This window comes from Petromyzon marinus, chromosome 14 (genome assembly GCF_048934315.1).
Source record: "Petromyzon marinus isolate PM22_M1 ecotype Great Lakes invasive population chromosome 14, UKy_Petmar_22M1.pri1.0, whole genome shotgun sequence".
Classification (NCBI taxonomy): domain Eukaryota; kingdom Metazoa; phylum Chordata; class Hyperoartia; order Petromyzontiformes; family Petromyzontidae; genus Petromyzon; species Petromyzon marinus.
In genome coordinates this window covers 2,715,321-2,733,749 of record NC_133680.1, presented here as the reverse complement: position 1 = coordinate 2,733,749, position 18,429 = coordinate 2,715,321, and the positions used below count along the sequence as shown (strand labels likewise).

The window sequence follows — 18,429 nt, the reverse complement described above, 5'->3', positions numbered from 1 at the left end:
TAAAAGACGTACCCCCCACTATTGCTGTATTGTCCCTATTATAAGACGCACCCCCACGATTACCGTATTATCCCGAATATAAGACGTACCTCTACTATTACCGTATTGTCCCTATTATAAGACGTACCCCTACTATTACCGTATTGTCTAGATTTTAAGGCGGAACCCCACTATTACCGTATTGTCTCAATTATAAGACCCACCCCAACTATTACCGTAATGTCCCGATTATAAGACGCACCCCCACTATCCCACTATTACCATATTGTCCCGACTATAAGACGCACTCCCCCCCCCCCCCACTATTACCATATTGTCCCGACTATGAGACGTACTCCCCCCCCCCCCCCCCCACTATTACTATCTTGTCCCGACTATAAGACGTACTCCCCCCCCCCCACTATTACCATCTTGTCCCGACTATAAGACGCACCCCCCCCCGCTATTTCCGTATTGTCCCAATTATAAGGCGTTGGGGGCCCCAGAGTGGGATTTGCCCTGGGCACTGCACCGATGGACGGCCCTTTTTAGACGCACTCGACACATGCCCGGTTGTCAATAAAGTTACAGTTACATTTTGATTTAAAGCTTTCGTGATTGCAGGGATTCATATTCTTGGTTCATTCGGTAAAGTCACGCAGAAGGGAAACAATAAAAAAATTCTCACGACTTTTCGACTGCAACACAAGCAATTATCATCAGGTGTGAGAATTTTATTGTTTTAAAATTTTCTATTGTTTTATTGTTTCTCTTCTGCGTGACTTTACCGAAAGAACCAAGAATATAAAAAAGTTACAGTTATTGCAAATATAACAGATAAAGAATGCCTCCTTCATATAACCTGTTTTTCCACGTAAAATATGTTTATTTTACTCAACCCATCAGCCCCAAGGCCTCCCAGTAAACGATTAACGTTGACCCAACTTTGCTCCAACGTTGGCCCAACGTTGGGCCACGTAACCACATGCCCTGCGAGTGCATAATTTAATCAGCATTCAGTTCAAGCAAACTAGACTGGTTTCAACACACCGTGTCTCATCAGCTGTCAGACCTGCTCGAAGCAATGCGCTGGTAAGCTGCCAGACGTTATTGGCAAGGACCGTCACTGTCTTGAATAAATTAGTAATATGCAAATATGACCACTCACAACTACCTGGAGATTAATGTTTGTTATTTACAGGAGTCCCAAAGTAAGGGCATATAAGTACAGATACGTAGAGTACCGTTTGTATTCTTGTCTGCTTGTCGGCGAGATGCCTTAAGTATGACCCGATACAAATCACGTGGTGATGCTTCGTTGGTAGTGGTGCACAAGCAAAATGAACAAAAACTCAACACATTTGTCCAAAAATGTTTATGTATAAGAGGCGACGTTTTACTTAATGGCCATTTTCATGAAGGGCAATAGTGTGATTGATGAATGTGTTGCGTTTCATATATGTCTGAGTGCAGGATCAAAGACAATATGCACCCGTACCTGTTGGATGTTCCTACATCTAAGGCTGAGAGAGGAGGCGAACGTCCTAGAAAAGAAAAAACGTTAAAAAACCTCACAAAATCGTGGTGTTTTGTTGATACTTCTGCATCAGAGATGTGCCCTTTTCACATCAAGCCACGAATACGCTGCCTTTGATGTTGATGGAGGGACATTGAGATTCGATTTAGAAGAACAATAACCAGTGATGAATTCGGTGGGTTTTTTCAATGCCCCGTGATTGTAATTGGCAAAACTGCAATGCTTCTTTTTTTCATTTATCCTGTAAATTCAGGGGTGGAGAATCTACGTGTGTATGTTGAACTTCATTTGCGCCGTACTTAGCCAACCGTGTTAATCGGAGGTGCGCGGGGAAGGATAACAAACTAAACAAATCCATACTCTTTGGTTCTTTCGGTAAAGTCACGTAGGTAGAAAAATAAAACAAAAAATAATATATCACGACATTTCGATCGCAACACAAGTGGTCGTCCTCAGGCGGAAAAATAATCCAGAGTTCCACTCCACTCTAATCCAGAGTTCCACTCTGGATTATTTTTTGTTTTATTTTTCTACCTACGTAACTTTACCGAAATAACCAGAGTATGGATTCCCGCAGTCACGAAAGCTTCAAATGAAGATTAAACAAATGTAACGTGACCTCTTGGCCGCACTAGGCCTAACCACGCAGAAAGAGCCCGTGAACTATGTTTTTTTTTATCCGTCACTGCAAGCATCTTCGCGGCACTAATAATAGGGTACTGGAGGGGGACTGTCGTCCAAACGTACAATTATAAGCAGCTTTGGCTCGCTCAGTCACTCTTTTCACGACGAGTGACACTTTATACTCGGGTTGACATGCATGCTATTTTTTGCCAATTATTATTGGTTTGTGTTAACGTGTGGCTGCTCGCTAAAGGTATTTAAAGTCCTCTTGAATTGGAATGAAATGTTTCGTGATATATTGCGTTGGGAGCGGTACACAAGCACAGATAATAATAAAAAAATTCAACACATTACACTGCCAGCAAATATATCATCTCTCTGCTGTGCTATAAAGAAGGGACATTTACCGAAACGCCGCCTATATTGTTTCTGTGTGGTTGACGCACGTGTTTTTAGTTTTCGAATTGAAGTAGCAGCAGGTCGACTTAAAGTGGCAGTGTCAGCCAACTACCATCAGAGGGCGCAGCCTGATTGCAAAAGCTGAGTGGCAGAGACACAGGGCCACATTTGAATTCCTCGTGAAAAGGATGACCGCGTTATTTTTGTTCACCCGGGGTAGGGACCAATTGAGATTTTAAAAAAATGTTTATCAAGGGGTCAGCAGGGGGGGGGGGGTATAAGTAGGATGCAGAAAAATGAAACGTTGAAAAAAATGCAACAGCGAAGCAATTTGAAAAGGAAAATTCACCACAACAACAGCAGCAGCAACTTAAAACTTAGAAGCAGCCATTCAAACTGTTGCACGGCGAATACAAAAAAATACACAAAGGTGTAGCACTTTGAAACTTAAATCAGTCGAGGAAAATCAGTACGCGGTAATACAAATGTAAGATTTCCACATGGGAGTGCTTTCGGTGGCTGACATTAATAACTTGTATGATTTACAGGTGATGTTATTCACGAAGTTGTAATTCATGAAATGGAGTTATTATTGCCAAGTGTAGCGTATGTATGTGTATATACTATATAAAATGTAGTGGGGAGCAGTAGTGTAATGGTTATCGCACTGTGCTACAAACCCAGCTACCCAAATTCCATTCCCACTCACGACCGATAACAGTAGCCAATATATGAATTGCTTCGGAGCCTCCCCTAGGTCGATTCAGCCTTAAATGAGTACCTGGTGCCGTCTGTAGAACATAAACACTGGGGGAGACAAGACGACTGAGTGTGATGTTTCCCTATTTAAAGTAAAAATTACTTTTTTTTTGCAATTCCTTGTTAAGTAGAAAAATTCGATGATGTCATGGTGTAATGGTGAGCACTCTGGACTTGCAATCCGAAGGTCGCCGATTCAATTTACAGGCACGTGTGCCGTGCTGGTCTTCATAGGTGCTCACCAACATGATTTGCCCAAACATTCTGTTAAAGACTCTATGGGGCATTTTTCTCTTATTTTTTGTTGTATATGATTTAGAAGCTTTTTTTTGAGAATAGGTTTTCCCCTTTTTCTGGCAACAAAACAGGTGTTAAGATGTTAAAACACCAAATTGAAACCTTTTACAAGGAATCGTGTCTGCATTAACCACAATACTTGTGGTCAGAATGCAAACAAAAAAACACACTGATAATTTTTGCATTGTCTTTGAAACTGATTGGTCCACACCAGAGACAGCTTTTCTTTCGAGCCTCGTCTCAAACGGTGTTAGACCAGAGGACGCCAAAAGGCGTTTTTTTTGTTCACGTGGTGGAGATCACAAACATCTTTGAAGAATTTGAACTGTCGATCAAGATGCCCCATTATTCCACAACCGTTGTAAAATTGAGTGTCTCCCGAGCAACGCCTTTAAAGTTTGTAGAGGAATGACATTGTATGTTTATACGCTCTCCTTGTCAGTCCACTTCTGTGATAGTCATATGGAATTGTTTTATATCATGCTGCACCACGCTAGTGTGTTGGTCAATGGAGAGGAGCCAGGGTTAGTCTTGGAATCGATCTCTGGTCGCCGGATTCACAGCACAGGACGCCAAACGCTGTGCCGCGACTCCAGCCTGATGCTGCAATAATGTGTTAATTTAATTGCATGTCAGAGTACCTACCCAAATGTAATTAAATTTCGTGTCAGCAACTCTTATTTTCAAATGAAATCCCTTTGCGTATAATTTGTCAACAAAACCTGACCGTGCGCAATCAAAATACATGTCAACGTTGCATATCCCAGAGCGACGTATTCTTCCCGACCAATTAGCCGCCCACACCCAGTGCAGAATTTGTGCACGACATAACTTCCATTTTATTAAAAACGTTCAAAATCATTAATAATAAGCAGTCTGAATTATAACACACACAAAGCAGAGTCGTGGGAGACAGATCTGACCTTTTCACATACAGCAACTTAACCTTGATCCTCCACACATTCGCCTAAAGTAGGCGAATGTGTGCTTTATATTGGTTCAGGAGTTTGTTTGTGTATAGATGTTCACATACGCAGGCAAAGATTTCCCGTATAGCCTTTACAGACTGTTGGGACAAATACTGTTAGTGAGCACCTATGAAAGCCGGAACGGCACAAGAGGGTGTGAGTGGCCAGCATCATGCTGGGCCACTTTTGTTTCCATAGTGACGATGTTTACACACCGCACCAGGTACTCATTTGAGGCTGAGTCGACCTAGGGGTGGGCCAGGACCGATTCAGAAAATCGTCACCGGTGTTGGTGGCCAGTGAGCGGGAATCGAACTCGGGTCGCTGGGTTTGAAGCGCAGCGCGTTAACCGCTCCACCACGGCTGATATATCTCACCTTGTCACACGCACTCACCTGTCACCCAGTCCCGAGCGGCTTGAATACGTGACATCGTACGGTGCGTGTCAACGTGCCGATCCCCATGGAACCGATCCAGGCATGACGCTGCCCTTTGGCTCACAGCTCGAGCTGCCACCCCCCCCCACCCACCCCATCTTATTAACCTTTAATGTGCATGGGTATGGATTGGGCGAGCGCTAAGCCTGTTAACACGCAACCCTATTCCCACAGGATCGTGCTCGTTAAAGGTGCCTGTGAATCCCACCAGGATAGGCTTGTTAACGCAAAACACGATTCCTCGAGGGTGAAGCTTATGGGTATGCAATTTGATTCTGGGGGACAAAGGGTCGCACGCTTGTAGTCGAGCACATTGCCCCGGCCCAACTGGACAGTGCATTATGACCAAGGCTACAATTCTGTCGCGGTAATCTTGAGCAACATTTATGACCGAGATAGAATAAGGTGGGGGGGGGGGGGGGGGTAATGCCCCCCCCACGACCCCGATCCACGTAATTTCTGAATGAAAACAAAGAAAATACGTAATTAATCGAATGGTAAATGTTGTGGATTTACTCTCCAACAAACCGGTGTTGCTGAAGTCGTAACGAATTGGCACGTTTTGTTTACGTGAGAAACCTTACTAGTTGGCTGCGTCGGGTGGTGGCGGCTTTAACAACACAACATTTGTATTTACGCGATCTAACCCAAAAAAAACTTCCATTATGGATAATCCATCGTGTTTCTCGAGCCATTTGCAAGATTCCACTTGAGACGTTATTCCAATTCACGAAGTCCGTAACCACTGTGACCTCCATGCAAAAAATCGTAGTCTTCATAATAATAATATTTGTGCAACCAACCAATCCGCCCTTTTTGTCAATCCACTGCTGGATGAGTGAGCGGCCTCGCCAGGCTACGTGCGGGCGCTGCGGGTTTTGATCAAACTCCACCCACGCTGCTCGGTGTGGGATGGCGACGGTGGAGAGCATAGGAGTACAGGCTAACAATTTTTCTTGCCGCACCTCCCCTCCGCTGCCAACCATGAAGCGCCCTCCCCCCACCTCCCGCAAACGTAATGATAATACGCTGTGAATCGTGCTGAAGAGATCGGACGCATACCAAGTGTTTTTTTTTTCAAAGGCTGCTTGTCTTTCTTTTCATTTTGGACGGTGTGGATTTGTTTCATCAGTGGCCAAAGCTGTATGGATCAGAGAGTTTTGCAGCTCAGGAACAATGACTTATGCACTGCACGTTGTACACACGCACATTGGCCAGGCAATAGATTACCACACTGCATCTTAAAGGTATCACGGAGACTGGCAGCGTTGCCACAATGGCACTGTTCACAATGATTCCAATGTTTATGATATGACGTTACGGTGATATCAGTCTCCCGTTCCTTTGTACTTGTAATTTGTATTTATATCGTATTATTTTTGTGCTTTGCTGCACTTGCTTTTCAAACAAATATCCTTCGTATAAGTTCCTCGACTGCAGTTCAAATCAGCGTGTGCCACCGTTACGTCGCATAATCATCGCGACTTTAGGATCGACGTTTATAATTTCGTCTTTGCGACTCGCCGCATGGCATTCGCTCACTCTCGGAGAGCGAGGACGAGTCAGGGGCGCGCGGAGGAACCACGATGCACCCGCAAGGAAAGGAATCCACGTCGCGAACGGGCGTGATCGACAGTTGGCCCAAGATCATCGTTCCTCTCCGTATCGCGCTGCGCTATCAGCCGATGAACGAGTGCTGCCGTGCGGGGGGGACACCGGAGCACCTGGAGAAAAGGGGGGAGGGGGGGGAAACGCTCTCTCCCGCACGGGCAGAACCGAGGTGGAGCAGAGGCACACGTTTTGCTGTGCTCGATGCTGCTGCCTTCTTCTGGCGAGCCAGGGTTATGGCGCCTCCTGGACACCAACCTGGCACGACCATCAGCGGGCATTCTGTGCGATCCACCAACAACCCTCGCGTCCACGGTGCTGGATTGCGGCCGTGCGCCAACACCGTCCCGACTCGAATGCAAATTTACCGCGAGCAACTTAGAGCGTGGCCCAGCCTCGTGCCACATCAGTGACGTGCCACGGATGGCACGGGCGCTGGTTAGGCTCCTGGACCCCCCTCCCCCTCCATCGCCATGGGCGCCGTCGGTGCAGTTGCACCGCCTGCACACTGCTCGATTTTTCACGCGATAGGGACGCGGAGAGGATGAGCAAACATGTGGGTATGTACTGTATACAAAACTCGTCGACAGGCTAAATTAAAACAATTATTTGTTATTATATCGGATAAGGCTCGCTCAGCTAAACACATATTTTTTTCAGAAGCGAAGTGGCTCATAATCACGTGGAAATACATCGCAGCCAAATACTCCACACGCGTGATGTTGATTCCAAATGTGGAGGGAAAAACCGGAGGACCCTGACAAAAATCCATGCGACCACGGGGAGAATACACAAACTCCAAATATACAGCAGGCTTCAGGGTTGGGATTGAATCCACGACTCCCTGGACACCAGGCGAGGTAGTTAACATCTCGCCACCCACTCGGACTGCATTGACGCTGCAGCCTGCGCGGGGGTGGGGTGTTTTGTGGGGGGTGGGGGTAGCCCAATTTATATTTTAAATATATACATGTACCGTCTTATAATAGTTGAGATGCATTACTCCCACGAAGATAATTTTTTGAGGTAACTTGATCATTAAAACCAATCGCACCACTACGAATGTATTTCTTCCAGTTACGGGCCAAAACTAACATCGTTTTAACTGTTCAGTAACGCTCCTACACTTTGTATGTAACATTGAGAAACCAGATAACTGATAATAACATAAGGTGGCTGAACCACGAGAGCGAGTGGTTGGCACTGGGCATGTGTGGAGGTGAACAAAATGATGCGGGAAGGAATCGAAAGTGGAAAAAGAGCCCCCCCAAATCATCATATCCCCGGGCACCCATCAAAGTTAAGATTGCTCTACACCCAGCCAGTAGGTGGGGTTTGGCATGTGCGTGCGTGTGCGGTGTTTTCCCTTTTGCAGGGCTCCTAATCAAGAGAGCTGCAATCCGCCGAGTGCCCAGCCAGGGCCCCTGGATGCAATCGGCTCCTCCTCCTACGTACACCCCCCCCCCCCCCACCACCTTCTTATGGGTAATGCAAGGCAGAGAGAGAGAGAGCAGAAACAGCAGTCGGTGGAGAGGGGGAGAGCGGCGAACAGAGAGAGAGAGACGCGGAGACTCACGGGGAGGGAGGGGCAGCACTTGTCGAGCAAAAGTGACTCGAACAACCGATAAGAGAGACCCTGCAACTCGGATGGGACATAAGCTCCCACGTTTGCGTCACGCTCCATGTGTAGTAGATAGTAAAAGCATAAGTAAGTAACTACATCTCTAAGTAAACTATACGTAAATAAAATACATCTATAGGTTAGGATTTACATAAATAATTTTAGTCAGTAGATATATACGTTGATTATACGTGTAAATTTTACTAGATCTATACTGAGTATATGCATAAACAATACATTCCCAACCATACACAGGCTACATAAATATAACAAACTACACATTGTCTATTGTTACATGGGTCACATTATGCAGGGAAATAGTTCAGGGCAATCGTTCATAAAAGAATATATTTTATAGATATGTTCCAGAACGCATATTGACATACATTCACCAATATTTTATATTTAGCCTAACATCCGTTCTGTTAGTACCACGACAGTTGAGAGCACATTCACTTTGCTGAACCATAACCACACTTAAGCACAAGACTCATCGAGCACAGCTCCAGTGTGCTTTTTTTTGTAGCTCATCATTGCCCATTGAAGGTAGTTCATTAGCGATGGATCCTTTGTGGGCGATGGTGGCCCTGACGGTGGTGGTCGTGTGTGGAGCCCCGGGCATCCATGCGGGACCCATGATGAGCCAGGACCCGTTGGCGCTGTGGATAGACGCGACCCAAGCTCGGGACCTGATCGGTAAGAGCCTGCATGCCATAGCGGCACCGTAACACTTTAACAGCTGGGGTGGCAGCCCATTCATTTAGCAGTGACTAAAACACTATAAACTTTGTATTTTACCAGGTAAGGCCCACTGAGCTATGTAGCTCTTTTTCAGAAGCCACCTGGCCACAAATGATAGCTCACCGAATTGGCTTCTCGTGTGGAAATTTATAGCAGCCGAATACTCCAAGCGCATGTTTCTAAATGTGGAGGGGGAAACCGGAGGACCCGGAGAAAAATCTATGCGACGACGGAGCAAGAGAGATGCAAACTCCAAATATCCAGGAGTCATGGTCTGGATCGAACCTACGACCTCCTGTATACCCCGCGAGGTAGTTATCATCTCGCCACCGTGACAAAGCGCTCTTTCAGTTTTCGTTGATATTTTCAGGAAACCCCCATTGAAACTTAAGGGTTTATGTTTCAAGGGAGAATGGACTCGCGTGGGACGGTGATTTCCTCCGTTAATGGTTCTAAGCCAGTGGTGGAAATTCCACAATCCCATACCAGAGACCGCTACATCTCTTGCCATAATGTGTAGGAGTAATGTAATGTCTAGCGTTGTAGGTTATGACTAGTTCACCGCTCCTTCTCCGGGCGTGATTCCTTCCTCCTTTGGCTGCCACTCCGTCGTACGTCGAGACAACGGGCTGTCATCATCATCATCCTTTCCAACTTCTGCCCGTACAGAAATGAGGTGCAGAGTGACCAGCAACATTCATTGAACTTCGATATTTCAGTCACGGTGCCGAGGACAGTGACACTATCTTGGTCAGCGTTGGACCTTTAAGGATAAAAAAAGTTGTAAACAATGCAGGGAAGCTGTCACGTGGTGAAAGATCACGACGAAGCAATTTGTGCGCACTATATAGTCTGGCAATATTGAGTAGTCTGCACAATATCGTCTTGATTGGCAATTATTTACCTTGGAGGTTACTTTTTCCCAGTACCTGAGAAATACTTCTTCTAGTATAATCTTATTTGTCTTGGCAACCGTATAAAGTCTATAATATTTAATTAAATGTATTTAAATGTTTTTTAACCAGGTTCCAATCCATTCAGACGAAATGTCATGTACATAGATAATATAATTATCGTATTTTGCTTTGGTAAATCGAAAGCCTCGAATCAATCAGTTGTTGAACGAATGCCTTTCCCATGCTGAGGTAATTATGGGGGTTATTCAACCATACTTCACCACGGTTCATACATCACTCGGCTGAGCATGCACGCATAGTTCAATACGTAAATCGCCAATCTTATCATCAGCCGCGATCTATCCACCGCTGGATGTAGGAATCCCCAAGCCCGTTGCCATCTCTCACGATCCTGGGACGCAACAGGCCATCCGCCTCCTGCACGCGCTCCGATTCCATCGCTCCGTCTCCTGGGACGGGTCGTGCCGCGCGGACTCGGATTCAGATGGCGGTGGTCAATTGTCGAGACAGTGTACAGCATGAACGTCGACATCACTTGCTTGATTTCGCAAGTGCATGTTTGTGTGTGTTTAATGCATTCGGATTTAAGTGCAATTGATCGCTCTCCTCCGCAGACCCTTAGTTACACATGGGATTATTGTGTTTGTTTGTTTGTTTTCTATAATTTCACCGATCTTAATCGGTCTCTGTTTTTGTTTGTGCACCCAATACTTTTCGCACGTTGTGATGAATTCTACCAGCCGTGTTGTATTTTGTCTGCTGGTTGTATCGCGATGCTGATGCACGACATTGCCATTCGCAATTTGACTACAGCTTTTGGAGTGCTACTGTCCGTGTTGTTTTGCTGTAATCAGGGTGTCTTTGCGATATGTCCCCATCAATCTATTGCCCAATGAGTTTTACCTGCGCCCCAAAATAAACGAGACCATAACCAAACGATCGTTTTTTTAATATATCGTCGCATCTGACAAGACTCCGCTAGACGCGCACCAGGGGGCTGATTCGGACAATGCCGATTCACATGTGCGATGCTCTATCGGCGCCAGAGAGCACGGGAAGGGATTTCATTATTTGCAGATGGATACACTCGTCTGAGGATGCTGCTGCTGACGATGAGCACGCTGGGACTTGCATTCCAGAGGTCGCCGGTTCGATTCGACCTCCTGGCGCGGCTGTTTAAAATGGGAGAGGTTTCTTGAATCTCACCGGCGCTGTCAACCGAACGGTACAAAATCAAATGGACACACACCACAGCAATATTGGAAGGTCACGTGTGGTGGGGTAAAGTGGGGGTATACCTCTTAGAAGATATTTGGCCACTGTGGAAGAGTGGGCCGAATTACTTGTAAATGGGCTTGGTTTAACACGCAGGCTTTCGCGACAAATATCATCCATAATAGAGGTTTTTTTTTGCGTTAGATCGCTTAAATATAAATGCGTCATATTCTTAGTTTTTTCGGTAAAGTCACGTTGAAGGGAAACAACAACGTGACTTTACCGAAAAAACTAAGAATATGAATTACTGCAGTCACGAAAGCTTTAAATAAAAATAAAAATGCGTCGTTAAAATCGCCACCACCCGATACAGCCAATTGGTAAAGTTTGTCACGTAAACAAAACGCGACAATTAGTTACTACTTCAGCACACCGGTATGTTGGAGAGTAAATCCACAACATTTACCATTCGATGGATTACGTATTTTCTTTGTTTTCATTCAGAAATTCCGTGGATCGGGGTCATAAATGTTGCTCAAGATTACCGCGACAGAATCGTAGCCTTGGCCATAATTTATATTTCGGGTACCCTGACGTTTAGCTGGTGATTACTAACCAACTTCATTAGGCGATTAACCAGAATCGTGAAGAAATCTCCCTGTTTCGGTCTCTATAGCTTCTGTGAGCGAAGGCCCCTTCCGCCAGCAGTGGCTTGAGCAAGCAATTGCAGGGCTGCGCCTTTATCCTTGCGTTTATTTATTTTTTACAAACACACACTGGGCTTTGATAGGACACGTCGCTAGAAGGGGCACGATGGCCGATGCCCGGTGGTCGAGACTTGCGACGGAGCGACAGCCAAAGGTGGGGTTAGGAGGGCGAACGATCGAGAGAACGCCCAACGAAGAGTTGGAGCCCTGGAATCGGCTCGCGTGATCTTGGAGCTGTATGAAATGATGTTGAATTGCGATGGTTGGTGGCTCGGAGAGGCCTTCTTCATCGAGCAGGGGATAGATCGCAGCCCCTGCTGCTGCCGATGATGCTGATGACGCTGCGGCATTGATGAGCGATCGTCTCAGTCGACGGATCAGGACCGACGGTGAAACTTTCCACGTTCCCATGGCGGGAGTCGGTCAGGTCCATCGGACACTTGGCTGTTGATTTTCCATATGAGTGTAAGAACTTCTCATGTGCTGGACCCCCGGTTTTGTCAGGTGGGTGAAAGTGGAGGGGAGGGGTAGGGCGAGACAACATTGGGTTCGCTGCACTCCCTCTACGATCAAAACAGACAAAGATCCCCACCCCGTGTAGCCTAAACAGGCTGTTGGGGAAAGTGTTATTAGCAAGCACCTATGAAGGCCGTCATGGCATACGAGGGGGTGGGTGGTCAGCACCACGACCGGCCGCCTTTGTCTCCCCAGTGGTGATGTTTACAGACTGCACCAGGGACTCGTTTGAGGCCGAGTCGACCTCGGGGAGGCCCGGCACCGGTTCAGATAATCGTCACTGATGTCTACCGCGAACGGGTATCGAACTCGGATCGCTGGGTTCGTAGCGCTAACCGCTCCACCACCGCTCTACTACCAAACAATGCCAATTGCGCATGCAAAGCCCGAGGCGGTCACTATCCAACCACTATTTAGGCTCTGCCCTGCATAGCTTCCGAGATATGATGAGGTTGTGCACATTCCGGGTGATTTTGTCAAAACGAATTGTCGTATGGACATACGAGGTATGTGGTATTTTGGAAGTTAAATTTTGTCCTGCTGAATACAAATCAATTATGCATGCAGAGACATATGGTGTGCTTATTTATTTATTTCATCGCGAGGTTGGCCAGATGGCTGCACAGCAATGGATTTTCTTGAATCCATCTGTGTGGAGCGTTAAGCCTTACATGGGTGTGCGTGGGGTTTCTCCAGACACTCTACCAGATTCCTCCCGCTGAAATAAAATGCTCATCTGATGGAAATTGCAAAAAAAGATCCTAACTTGGCAGGACCCTCCGGAAGAAAAGAGTCTTGAGATTCTGAGAGATTTCCTTGGGTTAAACAAAGGGCATGAACACCTTGCGTATTACGTAGAGATATGAAAAAACACTTCCAAGCGTTCAAAAATACATTGGACAACGAGTTAATAACGCCTCGACTGCTTAGGTACTGAATAGCGTTGGGAAGCCAACGTCGGTGTTTTCGTGTGTTAACAAGACACTCGACACATCGGCTCGTATGCGTGGAGAGTGCGTCGAACGCGTAGAGTACGTTGGAACTTCTTTCGCACCGTACATGGCCAACCGTGCTCATTGGAGGAGCGGCGGACGGACAACAAACTAACACCGTGGCCTTTACAGGGAAAATAAATGAATGTAAATAAATATAAATAGGTGACGTTTTAGGTAACGGCCCTTCTTCATAGCACACGGGGTATTAGATATATGTTCTATGTTTTAGCTTGAAGGTCACTGTGTTCTTTAACACGCAGGAGGCTTTCGCGATCAATATCATCCACAAAAGAGGTTTTTTTTGGTTTAGATCGCGTAAATGTATAAATTTGTCGTCAAACCCGCCACCACCCGACACAGCCAATTAGTAAGGTTTGTCACGTAAACAGAACGTGCCAAATCGTCACTAAGTACAGCACACCGGTGTGTTGGAGAGCCAAGCCACTCCAGCACACCGGTGTGATAAACCTTACTAATTGGCTGTGTCAGGTGGTGGCTGGTTTAACGACACATTGATAGCATTACGCGCTTTAACCCAAATAAACCCGTATTATCACTGTGTTATTGACGGATGTGTTGGGTGTTAGTTGATTGTGCACCACTGCCAACGTAGTACTATCACCAAATAATGTTCCGTCTGATGGGTGGACTGGCTCACCGTCATAGTCATGTGGAATGTCCTAAATCGGCTCCAGGCTGCATAACGTAGATGCCTTGGGCTGTGGAACCTGGAACTGGAATCCTCCTCCTCTTTATATCATCCCTTTTCTCCACCCCTCTCTTCAAGCCTATGTGAAACCCGACCTTTTGGAACTTGCTCATGATTAAGCACGATCGTGCTGCGGTTACTTATTGTTAAACAAAAATTAATGTCTAGTTTTAATTCTTATAATTGCGTTACTCAACATTCACGGTCCCGTTTAAGTTGTGTTTTTAATGACATTTTCGCCGTTAAAAGCATTTTGAGATTTCATTTCGACACTTCATAAAGTAAATGGCGATGCGGTGGTGCAGTGGTTTGCTCACTGCGGTATGAAGCCGAACCAGCTGGGTTCGATTGCCGCTACGGTTAACATCAGTGGCGAGTGACATCTGAACCGATTGCCGCTACGGTTAACATCAGTGGCGAGTGACATCTGAACCGATTGCCGCTACGGTTAACATCAGTGGCGAGTGACATCTGAACCGATCTTGGCCTTCCCGCGCCCCGCTTCACCAACCCGCACTGACAATCGTGATGAAGTATAGTCAAGCAACAACCCCGACTGACGTGGCACGCGGAGACCTTCATGTAGCAGTGGATTGACAAAAGTGGAATGACAAAAAATGGGTCTTTTGTCGATCCAATCAAAACTCTTTTTTTTTTGTTACAATTTTCGATAAGTTGCCTTCCGAAATGTCGCGCAGGCTTGGAGGAAAACATCTACATCGTCTCCGATGGGAAGATGGCCCCGTTCACGCACGACTTCAAGAGGGCGCAGCAGAGAATGCCAGCCATCCCAAGCACCATCCCCTCCATCAACTTCACGTGGCAGGCTGCCAGAGAGGTGTGGCAGCTTTATGACACCTATCATGCACGGTGACAGCCCATCCATGCAACACTCTGAGGCTCCATCGAGGGTCGAGCGTCCTTAGATACCAGGATCTGAAGAGACCGGGTGCATTACGGGTGATTTGGTTGGAAGCAAATTGTGATTACTGGACATCTGTGAAAAAGAGCTTTATACCTGATCGGATTCCTCCAGTATCAGATTACGATTACAAAGGGTACCCAGATACATTGGTATTGTCACTCCTCTCTGTAAGAATTGAAATATATATTTATTTATATATAAAAAAGTATACCCATGTATTATTCTCTGGCTGTACCGCGTGTTGTTTGGCACGGTGTCTGACGTTTCGCTCCACGTGCTGAGATGGGGGGCAGGGATATCGCACAGCACAAACGGGCTAAGGCAAGGTGGGGGGGGGGGGATTCCAGACCATGGGGGGTAACGCGGCGTAGGAGAATCGGCGACCTCCCACCGAGCACGCAGAGCGAAACGTCGGACGTCATAACAACCGCGAACCCCCCCCCCCCCCCGACCATCATGGGAGAGCCGCACGTACGGCGCGACCGCGAGAATCGACCGGAGAGTCGTAAACCCCCATGGTGCATTGCGGGTGGCACCCCAACGTGAGCACTGAGAGCCGCACCGAGCGAGTAAATATGGGGCACTGCTTGCCCGGGAGAGGGCAGAGGATTAACACCCAGTGCGTAAACCTCGCAGGGAGCCTGCGACTAACAACATCTGATGTGTCAATTCACTGCCATGTGTTTAAATGTACTGACTAAATGATGTCGGCGTTGGCTAACGATGAAAGGCTTCTCCGTGACTGACGCGAGGGTTACTTGGAGATCCAAGGTGGTCCGTGTTTGCGGTTAGCTGCTGGCAAGACGACGACGATAATGATGTCTTCATGATGACAATGTCACGATGGTCAATTTCACGAATTGAGGGGGTGGGGGGATTAAGATTGACCCGTTGCCGCTTTGCTCGACGGTTTGGAAAATGTTTGTGGCACGTGGAGTGGTGGCGCAGCGGTTAACGCACCGCGCTCCGAGTTGGAACCCCACCCAATGCTTCCAGAAGTGGCGAGAAAGATTCAAACCAGTCCGGGGATCTTTAATTCCACCAGCCCGTGCTGACCTGTGCGGTGTGAAGTTTCGTAAAACAATGCCCCAGATTGGGGATGCATTAATCCAGCAGTGGATTGACAAAGGGCTGCACATTACTCAATCGTATTTATATTAAGCAATCAACTTATTTATACTGTTGGAAACATGAAGAAAAAAAACGGGACCGATTAAGTTAAAAAAACTCGATGAAAAAAATTAACTCGTTTTGGGTCCTGTGCTGTCCGGCACGATGTCCGACGTTTCGCTCCACGTGTCGGGGGCACTTCTCTTCAGCGCCCGGCGCCAAACGTCGGACATCGTGACATCATGCCGACCGACAAAGACGCACACGGGCACGCAATACGATGCAAAAAAAACACGTCTGAGATCGATTATAACAGCACAGCCGCGAAAAACCACTCGGCGCTGGAACTTCACGAAAAACATTCCAACACGCGCGAGGATCACGTGGAGTCAAACAACGTGGATGTAAATGAACCTTATGGCGGGACCCCGGGGTCCCGCCATAAGGTTCAATTGTCCGCGAACCCTCGGGCAGCTGGTGAAAAAAAAGTAAAAATAAACAATAAACCTCCATGCACCCCCTCCCGCCGCCGTATGATCCGTGTTATCTTTTACCAACATCGAGGCGCTCCCACTGGGAGGAGGAACATGAGCGGGCGGTGAGCCCCGAGACTCGGCGCTGTGCACGGTGAGGTCACCGCTCAGCCCATTGATTAATGACCCCACTACCCCCACCACCACCCCACCACCCCCACCCCACCTCGTATGCGGCGCAAATATGCCCCCCCCCCCCCCCGTAAAGGGAACGTGCCACATTCTCAGCAGTGCCGCGAGCCACGTGGGACGCTTTGGTGGAGCGGTGAAGTTATTTGTGAGGTCGCTGCGAGCCGCTGGAGTGCTCGCGGAGAGGAGAGCGCCAGGCAGCCTGGGCATCGCCGCTCCCTCTCCAATCACCCCCCGAGGTTTCTGGAGAATTTGCGGGGAGGGCGGAGGAAAAAACAAATCATCGCTCTATATCTACGGGACTCTTTTTTTTGACAGTATCAAAACTGATGAACAAAAATGTGTATTTACCCTGTTCAACGCGTAGGCTTTCGCGATCAAATCTGGCTGTCGCCTGATGATGCCTGTTGTAATTACTGGCGAAACGTCGTACTCGAATTGTAATTGTTGTGAGTTTTACTCTCCAACACACCGGTTAGTGCTGTACTAGTGACGAATTGGCACGTTTTGTTTACGTGAAAAATCTTACTAATTGGCTGTGTCGGGTGGTGGTGGGTTTAATGACACATTCATATTTACGCGATCTCACCCAAAAACAGCTCTGTTATGTTATTTAGCCTTTCTGGAAATGAAACAGGAGGTGTTGAGATGTTCACACATCAATTAGATGCCGATTGCGAGACATCAAGTCTGCATGAGCCACGTGTACTTGTGGCGAAACACGCGAACGAACATCCCCTGATAATACTTAAATGCATTGTCTTTGAAACCGATTGGCCTAGGCCAGGGACAGGATCCTTCTTTGTGGCATTGTCTCGCCACGAGTGTCAGATCAGAAGACGCCAAAGCGAGATTGCCGCTTTGCTTGATCGGCGCCAGATCGCGCAGGCAAGAGGCTGTGGTCGTGTTATGTATTTACGCGCTGGCCTTGCAGTTCTATTCCTTTCCTTAAGACCGCCTACACCAGGGGTGGGGAACGTCCGGCCCGCGGGCCGTATAAGGCACCGCGAAATCATTTGGTCTCTGGCCCTGCCAAGGCAACCGCAGGCGGGACTCGAAATTCAATAAACCTCGGAGCAAAACTGGAAAAGCAGTTGTGAGTAGCAACATCATCAATACCAGCTAACATCATCACACGCCTCGCCCAAAGAGAAGCAGTTCCAGCCATCACATTAGGGGTGAGTTAATTAAATGTTTGACCAAATATAACAGGCTTATTTTTAAGTTAATAATTTTGTATGGCCCGCGAATGATGTTATGAATATCCAATGGCCCTTGGCAGAAAAAAAGGTTCCCCACCCCTAGCCTAAAGGACAATTTTGGACCAGACGTCTCCTTTGCCAGGGAGATCTGGCGAAAATGCCTCATAATGGCCAATGAGATTGGAGCACGGCAGATGAAAATGTGGCGATAAATACCGTCGAATACACAGAGCACTAACAGGATCCCACGTGTAAACAACAACGGTGCAAAATTAAGACCTAATACGCAACAAAACGGGAAACAAAATAAAGAACAGTTTGAAAGGAAATACAACGAGTAAACTTGAAATACAATTCAACATTGATGTGAGGTGGCACATTTCGGATTTGGGGTTATTTATTTATATATACAGGTGGGTGGAGCGTTAGCGCATTCCTGAGCGCACTCGTTACGAACACCAGTAACGTGAGTTTGATTCCCGGCCACGGCTTACATCAGTG

The 18,429-nt window shown here is 47.0% G+C and overlaps 1 protein-coding gene across 1 annotated transcript in view; it reads left to right on the top strand.

Moving 5' to 3' along the window:
• The first annotated feature begins 8,118 nt into the window (after positions 1–8,118).
• WIF1 (Wnt inhibitory factor 1) overlaps positions 8,119–18,429 on the top strand; it is a 30,862-nt gene continuing 20,551 nt past the window's right edge. Inside the window, exons 1-2 of the mRNA XM_032954359.2 lie at positions 8,119–8,925; positions 14,728–14,867. Of these exons, the coding sequence (XP_032810250.2) occupies positions 8,790–8,925; positions 14,728–14,867 (276 nt within the window). The 5' untranslated portion in view covers positions 8,119–8,789. The remainder of the gene's footprint in view (positions 8,926–14,727; positions 14,868–18,429) is intronic.